The 10,295-nt window shown below is 37.2% G+C and overlaps 1 protein-coding gene across 4 annotated transcripts in view; it reads right to left on the bottom strand.

The window, feature by feature from the left end:
• Positions 1–1,297: 1,297 nt before the first annotated feature.
• Positions 1,298–10,295, bottom strand: part of PPARGC1B (PPARG coactivator 1 beta) — a 124,200-nt gene continuing 115,202 nt past the window's right edge. For 2 of the 4 annotated variants that reach the window (XM_087709642.1, XM_087709643.1), the window contains exons 11-12: positions 9,563–9,717; positions 1,298–8,375 (exon numbers count right to left, since the gene is read on the bottom strand). In XM_087709642.1, the coding sequence (XP_087565768.1) occupies positions 8,269–8,375; positions 9,563–9,717 (262 nt within the window). In that variant the 3' untranslated portion in view covers positions 1,298–8,268. The remainder of the gene's footprint in view (positions 8,376–9,562; positions 9,718–10,295) is intronic. The other 2 variants (XM_087709644.1, XM_087709645.1) reach the window with 1 other exon arrangement.

The raw sequence follows: 10,295 nt of genomic DNA, 5'->3' as shown, positions 1-10,295 counted from the left end.
GGAGATAGTACTCCCTCATTGTAGTATCTGCAATGTAGGGTCAGCTGGAAAGTATCATTCCATGCACGCTAAAGTAATGTATTATGGAGGAATGCTGTCATTTTTCCATAAGGGTTTTAAAGTTTTTACTCTGTGCATTCTGGTATTAGGTACCTGAAAGAACCTTTCTTCAAACTTGTCACTTCTCTCCTTTGTGACCTAGAATCAACATGCAGCATGTTCCAGGAACAGATGCCTTGAGGTTTGTTTGTCAATATTTTACCAAGTTTCTATGGTATGAAGAACATTTTTGCATATTTGCAGTAAGAGTAATAATCCCAGATAGATCCCTTCCCTATTTACTATTATGGTATTTGTTTGTTTGTTTGTTTGTTTATTCACATTTCAAAGAGGGACTCTGGACAATATACAATTAAACATGAAAATTTAAAAACAGCATAACTCTAACATTAAAATGTAAGAATTTTTTAAACAAAATTAAAGAGTTTTTAAAGAGGCAGAATCATTAAGTCCTGTTTACCTGCTTACACCTATCCAAGAATTTAAATGTCCCAGGTTAATGAGAACCCAGGAAGTTAACCCAGGAAGTCCATAGGAATATGCAAGAACAACTGAAAGTGTTTGAGTTAGGGGGTAATCCAATTCATTTTTTGTTCTAGATTGTAATATAACTAACTGGAGAGGATGTCAGAATAGCCCACTGTTTCAGGATCTGTGAACCAATAAATCTTCAAAGCCACATTTATAAAGAATGCATCTGACAGGATCAGCAACATTTCACTAATTTCTCAGGTGATTAGAAGGCCTGCAGGCCTATACCTTTTATCATCAGCAATAGTGTGAAGCTGTAACATAAGCCCTATTATTAAGTTGTCAAAAACAGAAATGATGAAAGAAGAGACTGGAGGTAAATCAACATTTTGAGTGTAATTAATATGTATTCTGATAAGCTGACAATTAAGCAGTGATTCTCACATGTAAAAACTCTCGACATAAAAACATTTAATTAAATAGCAAAGTCAGGATAACCATACACCTTAAAATTAAGCAGTTAATCTTCAAATGATTGCATATCTAATTTATATACATTATACTTACTGAGAGTAAGTTGTACTGAATATACTGGAGCTATATAAATCTTGTGTAGCTCTGTATAGGCAAGTATAACAATTTTTTGTTGCAAACCACAGGTTGTAGCTTAACCAACACAGAAATTCATGACTTGAACCACTCATTGAGCATATGTACAGTTCCACACAGAATTACAATCAAACTAAACACGATGAACTTTATGGTATATTTGTTATGGTTTATTTATTTATAGGCAGATCACTTCACTATTTACAGTACATGAATGTAGAGAGTCTACAGTCTTTGTGATGTAAACAATTAACTCCGCAATGGGGGAGTCTCAAAAAGAAGCCAGTTCTGAAGTATTTACATAATTTAAAATAGAACTTTTATATACTCACTAGATAGATATAGAGAATACATTGAGCAATTTGGTTAAATCATCTACGAAACTATAGAATCTGACAATGTAAAAATACAAGAAAACATTCTCTTATTTAGAAGGTTGACGTTGAAATCACACTAGAAAGAAATATTTATTTAAAAAATGACAATAACAAAAGAAAGGCATAAAATGTATGCCAATTAAGGTTAAAATATATTACATAAATAAGGACAAAACAGAATACGACTGGGGGGAAAATAAGTGAAATATTAAAATCTTCTACTCTTTTAAAACACCAAACTAAAAACTTGATTGTATAGATTACGAAGGAGTCAATTCTGCTGTCTTTACTTACCCAGAAGTAAGTTACCACTCAGTTAATATTTGTAAAAACATGGCAGAATTGGGCCCTTCTAATTATTAGCAGTGTTCTCCAGAAAAGAAAAGAAAAGAAAAAAAACCAACCCTCAGTAAAATCTTTATTTTATAATTTTTATTATAAATAACATATAGCAAATGTGCCCCTCTTTTAGGTGAAATTCTTACACCTTTCTCTAAAAAATGCATCAATTTAGCCTCCTTCACACGCTCTGCCTCACATCCACACATAAACACACATGGCAAAGAGGGGCATGAATTCATCTTTGTGTGAAATAATGCTTCCTAAAGCACCAACTCCTGTACTAAAATCAGTCTTTCCAGTGGTTTGTCTTGTAATTGGCATCATACACATGAGGAAATGGAAAAAAGAAAAAAAAGAGACTATTATAAGAAATCTGCTTTTCAGTGGTGCTGTGACCCTCCTCAAAATACAGCACCTTTCTGAACTGGTCAGGGTGCATTTTGATGCACACAGGGTTCTGTGCAGATGGAGAGGTCTATTTTTTTCCAAAGCTGCCAAATGATTTGAGAAGCCTGCAGCAATGGCAACGCAACCGAAAATTGGGTCAGCTCCTATTCCTGTACAGCTCTCTGCACACAATGGTTCATAGGCTGACTTGATGCATCATTCTCTTCGACAAATGAACCTAGGATTGATGCAGATAATGTGGGCATGCTTTCAGGATTACCTGGGCTGAATCTTAAGAGTGACAAGGTGATGCCTTTAATAATAGAGATTTACATAAGTGAGATTTAAATATTACACCCGGGACATTTAAAACCTGGCCTAATATTAAGAGACTCTTCCCAAAACTAACTTTATTGGTTTCCGTATACAGGCGGTCCTCAATTTATGACCACAATTGAGCCCAAAATTTATGTTATTAAGTGAGACAGTTAAGTGAGTTTTGCCCCATTTTACAATCTTTCTTGCCACAGTTGTTAGATGAATTACTGCAGTTGTTAAGTTACTAACACAGTTATTAAGGGAATCTGGCATCCGCATTGACTTTGCTTGTCAGAAGGTTGATGATTACATGACCCAGGACACTGCAACTATCATAAATACAAGTCGGTTGCCAAGCACCTGAATTTTGTTCATATGACCATGAGGTTGCTGCAATGGTCATAAGGTTGAAAAATGGTCATAAGTCGCTTTCTCCAGTACCATTGTAATTTCAAATGATCATTAAATGAATTATTAAGGACTACCTCTATAAGCATAATAGGGAAGTTCAATTCATCATGTGAACTCCCACACAGGCTTTGACAATCTAAGCCATTTTGCTCAACATATGCCCTAAAACATCTTTATATATATTACATTCTTATAGCATTTGTCTTAGAATAAATTAGTAATACCCTTTTGCAGCTGCTCACTGTTAGGCCATGTTCTTCGGCTAATCAGAAATACAATGCAGAATGCATAATAAGCCCCTAGTTGTTTTTGATAAGGAGGGTGAACACCTTCTTCAAAACAAAGAGGTTCTTGAAATCATACACAAAAATATGGGAAGGGGCGTTCCCCAATGCTATATGGGTATCGGTGATATACTGTAGGGATTTATTTTTTAAAAAAAGTCAAATTGCACAAATGAGAAAAGAAATAGCTCTTTCCAAAAAGTTCAGAAAACATGGAAATGAAAATGGGGATTGGTATGCTTACATTGGTAAAGAATATCACACATGGACTATCTTGTAAAAAATAAACCGAGGAAATGCTAAACTGCTTCCTATTTTCATATAGTAAATTAATGCCATATTAAACACAGCCATGCACACACTCATACCGACTCCTGTATGGCTTTTTGAATGGGCTACTGAGAAAACTGAGTGTTCACCACAAAAACAAAGAGAAAGCCGATATCAGTTTTATGGAGGTAGAATAGGTCAGAGGGAAAACAAGACAACTGTTCGAATAACTGGCAGTGAAAATAAGATACAGAATCCAGTTCTTCTTGTGCAGTCTCTTTACAACACTGTTGTCTTACTTCTGCCAAAGTTTTCAGTTGACTTATCAATATTGACTTGTGTTTCACATAAAGCAATCGTTATTAAAGGATCAAGAGAAAATAAATGGCTTGTGACTTATTCCTATCCTTAAGGTATTTCTCCTGATTTTCCAAAATTAAAAAATTAAAAAAAATCTATAAAAAAAATCAGGAGGGATTTTTCTCTCTCTTTCTCTCTTTCATACACACAAACATACACACACCTACAAACATATATAGTTTTGTTTAAAAAAATAAATGTCTCCCTCATGATTGCCTTTCTTAATACACCCTTTTGTTCCGAAAAACCCTGGACAATTGATTCTTCTTTATTTGGTTTCTCATGTGTTCTCACAAGATCTTGATTTCTTCTGTTGCTCATCGTTATGGCTAGGCCTGCCCCATGAACATGGGGGTGTTGGCATTATGCATATAATTAACACAAGGACGGAAGAAAGTTAGGCAAACTTTGCAGAAAGGACCCCAGCAGCAAACTCTTTATGAAAGGGGCAAAGAACACGATGCCTTCAGAAATGAATCCCCTAAGCTGAGAGGCAGCATACAGTCATTTTTAGCCTTGGAGAATCAAAATGTGCTGGATATAACTGCCCTTAGGAGGAATCTGCCAGAACATATTAGCAGCAAGGATGGCTGGAACAAGATAGAAAGCTCATCTTAATTCCTCGTCCTAAGGAAAACAAATAGTCCTCTTACTGCATGAAAAAAGGCTCATGTTATATTGCAGATTTGTTGACCCACCAATATAACCACAGACTATCAGTTGCCTATCCAAGCCTATGGGATCTCACACTCCTAGACAAGGAGCAAAATCAGGAGACAGGATGACAGTCTGAGTTTGGTTTAGTGGATCATAAGTCTATTATTCAGTACTCTGGTATTCAGAGACAGATACAGCTGGGTATTTTATACATTTGAACTTATCATTTCCTTTGTCATATGGAACTTGCCTTTTCTTCAATAGTCTTTCATAATTACTCTTTACAATATTTATGGAGCACTGTAGCTGAGTGCTCTACATACATACCAAAAGTTTAATGCATTGTACTTATTTATTCATACAAACTTTAGTATATCTCTCTGCTTTAAAAGATTTGGGATGGCATTTGTTCTTCCTGTACTCTGATCCAGGAGTTTGCCTAAAATTCTTCTTACAACACACTACAACTTCCCAAGTCACGGTAAGAATAAATATGAACAAAGGATTTTCACACATTGCTCCCTGTGTGGGTGATGCAAACTAGCTGTGCTTCCAATAGCAATTAGCATAAGCTGCGGGTATTGATATGCTGTAACCAGGACAAATGTGCGTGCTTTGCAAACCCTCCCACTCAGGTTCTACATTCAACACTGCTGAACTTGCAGATGCTGAAGGGCTCAATGCCCCATTGTCTTTCTCTCATTCATGTGTGCGTTTGTGCACATACGTGCATATTGCATAAAGTCCTAGTGAAGTTTCTCGCACAAAAAATATATTTTTATAGGCTTCAGGCAAAACAAAGATCACTTATTGCACCTCTCCCCACAGCTAGGATCGAGAGGCTATGTGCATTACAGGATCTTCCTTCCTTTCAAAGAGCATGTCTTGCATGCCCAAATATCACTGGCAAGTCCAGCTTCTGAAAATTAACTTGAGTTATAAAAGCAGGTAAGCCACGTTTGCAAGCAAGTTTGGGCTAGAAGCAGCACCTTCCAAATAGCAGAAGGACTGTTTTAACTCTTTCTTTCCAGCTGCATTCAACACTTTCAACACGCTTAAAATTTGATGCATTTTCCATCTCTCTGACCAACCGTAGTTCTGAACTTTTTGATCTCTTTTGTAACCGAGCCAGGAGATGGAAGAATTCCACTTACTAGTTGCTGGGGTGGTTATTATTATTTCTTGTTGTTGTTTGATTGTTCTCTGAAAACATCAGTACAGCACAGGACAGGACAGTCCTACCCACCCTAAATGTGTTACTATGTACATTCTACAGTAAGCTCTATAGCAATCACATGTAAACATCATTGTGGTAAGGAAATACTAGGACAGAAAAGGCAAAGCTACAATGAGGCACTTGTCAATAGCAGATACTTCAACTTAGCCAGACTTTGTTCTGGACTGATCACCAGAAGATCTAATGGCCTTGTAATCCTTTAATAAGTTCCTAAACAGAGATGTTAAAAGTGACATTGTTAGCCAAAACTCATTGCGACAGTGAATTTTGCAAGTAGCATGGAAATTATATTAGCTGCCATATGAAATCAGGATTATTATGAAAGCTCCAGATCACCATCCGCATCCTGGAAATAAACTTTAAGGGTGGGATGAGAAATTCCTTGATCTTATGGTGCTTTTGATATGTACAGTCCTTATCAAGACAATGGGGGACTAGTCAGACAAACAGACTTTGGGACAGCAAGAATTAGGGCAGGATCAGGATGTTTTTGTCCTTTGATTCTAAATCAAATACATGCTGATGCTAAAGACACCTTAAGGGAAGAGAATCTAACTACCGACAGAATTAAGGCTGTTGTATTTTATCTACATGGGATGGTTGAACCCCATCGGTCTCATCTTTGTAAAGAACAGAATAAGGATATGGTGACTGATGGAGGACTTAGCAATGCTATTTGGTCCCCACTCGAAAGTGCTCTCTTGATGTTCCTATTGCTTATTTAGTGTCTCCCTAGCCTTTGTTGTGTGTGAATTAGCACAAGAGCAGCCGCATTGCATCTGGCAAATGATGCATTTGGTATAGAGTACTGTATGAGCATGAGGTCTCCACATGTATTTATCCCCATCCGACGGCTTCTTTCTCCAGAAACCATTTGTTTAAATCAGCCTAAGTTACACAAAGCTGATTCCCTTCTCCTGGACATCTCTGGGTTTTGAATTTAGGAAAAGCTGATCAATAAGTAGAGTTCTAAGCCATGGGCAAATCAAAAGAAAGGAATATGCAGACAGACATATAGAATGATAATAAAAAAGAATGCAGTTACTGGCTATATATTATACAGTATGGCTTATTCAAATTTGCTCAGGCAGAGAGCAGTATTTAAAGGGGGACAGAGATACTCTGCTGATGCTGAGGGCTGGGTCAAGGTGCAAGGATGCTTTTGACCATTTTTCTGTTAGGACTTGCAAACAAACCCAGGTTATCCATCAGGCAAGAGATTTTGCTTTGGTTGAATGACCAGATGGCCAGAAATCTGTTCCTCTTCCTGAGGCTACTGGGGATATGACTTAAATAAACTGTTCTACATTTGTGACTTTATGGTGATGTCATGAAACAATGGTGGAGTCTAATGCTTAGGAGCCTTAACTTTTCTGGCTCACTTTCCAATCTTCTTTGTCCCACCAGAGATTTCACATGTAGAATAAACAGGCCAATGGCTGCTAGTTATAATGGCTGTTATATACTTCTCAACTCAGCAGCAATGGGCATTAGATTACCACTTGTAGTAGATTAACTGCTTTCTTGGGCAGCTTGTGAGTTTCTGAGAAGCACCTGGTGGCTCCATGGAAACAGGATGCTGATCAGATAGGACTTTTGCAGGGCTTTTCTCATGCATCATTTACTTGGCTGGGGGGACAGGTTATCACTTCAGCATGAAGGAAGAGGGGGAAACGTACCCTGTCACCTTCTCATTTCTCACTAATCTTTTTGCCATCTGAGGAAAATACTTGGAGTCTGCTTTGGACTGCAGAATCACAGTTTTCATGTCTCATGCAGTCAATGATTAAGGAGTGGAGATCCCAGCATTCAGTCCAGACAAATGGAAATAATGGTTTATACAGCAATTCCACACTGCCATTCAATAACACCCCCCTTGCTAATCAAGGACAAGCAGATTTTTTTTTAATGCTTTTCAGATGAGCCACTCACTGAAGAGAACCATTCTGGAAAGGCTGCATCTGCTGAGGGGCAAGTGCCTCATTACAGTGCATAGTTAAAAATCAAGGAAGCGGTACAATAAATCTGAATTACAGTACATCTGAGCCATAAATACATTATAAGTATATATTTCTTTCTTCTATTAAAAATTAGTTTACAATCTTGATTCTATTCACAATTAACAATTTCATAATCACACACTACAGACCAAAAATGAAATAAAAGTTATGGTGAACACAGCTGCCACTCCACGGCGGAAATGGGACCAGTCAGAGAAAGGGGATTGGACAAGAAGAGGACAGAAGGCTTTTGCAGGCTCATCCTAACACAACCAATCAGAAGCAGAGATACTAACTTGTGGCAGTGGAACATTAACACCATGGGAACTCACAGACAGAAGCAGCTTGTTCAATGTAAACATCAATTTAAAGGGTCAGCAGTCTCTCTCTCTCTCTCATTATATATTTAATCATTTCTTGAAAACGTAAACATATTGGAAGTGCCTTGACTGAGGTATTAAGGTATTCCTCAAAGGTTAAGGCTGTTACCGATGCAGACTTTCCTGGGCCTCCTGCAGCAGGCTGTCAAAATCCATGGTCTCATATTTGCTTTTTACTGGAGTTGGAGAGGACTCTTCTGTATTGGAATCTGCTACAGAGAAAAAATAAATGCTGTCAAAAATAGGAAGGAGTGAAAGGAAGAAAGGAAGGACTTCTTCTATGGTCCCAAGATGATCAGCTAAGTCGTGTATATTAAATCTAATATTCCCAAGCCACATGGAAAACCTCCAAATCTTCATTTCCTCTTAAAATGGAAGGATTTAATGATCACGAGTAGCCTGTTGAGATATCCCCCGTGCTCTTCTCTGAAGAGGCTGAACAGCAAATATGATGGGTCACAAACCATTTGGCTGAAGGAACCAAACTATCTCTCAAGCGAAAGGGTTGGCCACAATCTGTCTGGAAGCTGTTAAGAACTGCCTACATTGGATAATTCATTCTCCCTAATCAGATTACTATTTTGGGTGACCGCATTATATTTGATTTCATAACTCTGTGCTATTTTTCATGGTTACAGTTGATTAATTTAAATTTTCTTCAATTACAATAGTTGCTGTCTGCCCCCTTTCAGGGGAGGAGGGCTTTAATTAAAATGAAGGAAAATAAATTAAAATCACTTGTGGTCTGTGAAAATGAGCAAATATAAAAATCCTTGGAATGTTTAATCTGCTTTCTTTGATTTTAATAAAGTATGGGCACAAACCCAGCTATTATTATTTGCAAACACTGACTCATGGCTTAATGTGTTGCATATATCTTATTAATTCTGGTTAATTCAGTATCTGTAGTTAAATAATCAGTGGATTAGTATGATTAGTATATGTGAGTGATTCCAGGTAACCGCTCTGATTCAGTCACCTCTGATGGAGAAAAAAAGCCCGTCACTATCTCTGATTGTATAAAGAAAGCACAATGCTAATAAATAGAAATAAATGTATCAGATAGTAAATAAATATTAAATACCGATAATAAGATAAGTAAATGAGGATTGTTGGAATTGTATAGATTTTATACTTTGGATTTTTTAGTGTCCACCATCATTAATATCCATATTAGGACCATCATGTGTGAGTTGGATGACCATATAATTTTGTTTGATAATAAAGAAAGAAAGAAAGGGATGTTTGCTGGGGAATACTGGGAATTGAAGTCACACAGCTTGAAGTTGCCAAGGTTTTAGAAACCCTGCAATATACTGTCTGAATCAGATTCAGTACAATCACCCTTTCCAAATTAGATCTGTTATGATGAAACAGGCCAAGATGATTGTTGACTTACCCAAATCAGTAAATCTGGTCCAAAAGAAGTGTCCAAAGCCGCCATAAGCCAGTTGGAACAATGGCTCATTTCTTTTCCACAGAGAAGCACCATTCTTCAAGGACAAGGCAGCATGCTCAGAACACCGGTATGTGATGACACCATATTTATCTCCCCTGGATAATGAAAGAGGGAATGTCAGCATAGCCAACAGAGCAGCATTATTTATTTGTCATTATTTTTGTTCTGTGTCTCTCCAACAGGAGCTCAGAGCATCTCGTTTAAATCTCATGCAAACTTTATAGGAATTAGGATCCAAGAGTCTATTAATCAAACTGCAGTGATTACATTGGCATCTCCCAGCTGCCTTGGAAGAGAACACTCCAGCCAGGCTATTTATTATTTTTATTTCCACTTACACACCACTCAGGATAGTTAACAGCCATTAAACTACAAAACATCGACCTTCCCCTGCACAGTAGAACATACATTGCTATATTGCCTATTTATATAAACACAAATCTGCAATAGACAAGAGATGCTGAATAAAAATAATTTACCCACTTAAAAAAAATATGTATGTATGTATGTATGTATGTATGTATGTATGTATGTATGTATGTACAGTATACAGGCAGTCCTTGAGTATGACCATAATTCAGTCCAAAATTTCTGTTGCTAAGCGAGACCATTGTTAGTTTTGCCCCATTTTATGACTTTTCTTGCCCTAGTTGTTGGGTGAACTACTGCAGTT

Source organism: Thamnophis sirtalis, unplaced genomic scaffold, assembly GCF_051295495.1.
Source record: "Thamnophis sirtalis isolate CommonGarterSnake01/CBP01778 unplaced genomic scaffold, rThaSir2_p1.2 scaffold_3, whole genome shotgun sequence".
Lineage (NCBI taxonomy): Eukaryota > Metazoa > Chordata > Lepidosauria > Squamata > Natricidae > Thamnophis > Thamnophis sirtalis.
The sequence above is the reverse complement of the archived record's forward strand: the minus strand, read 5'-3'. Positions and strand labels throughout refer to the sequence as shown.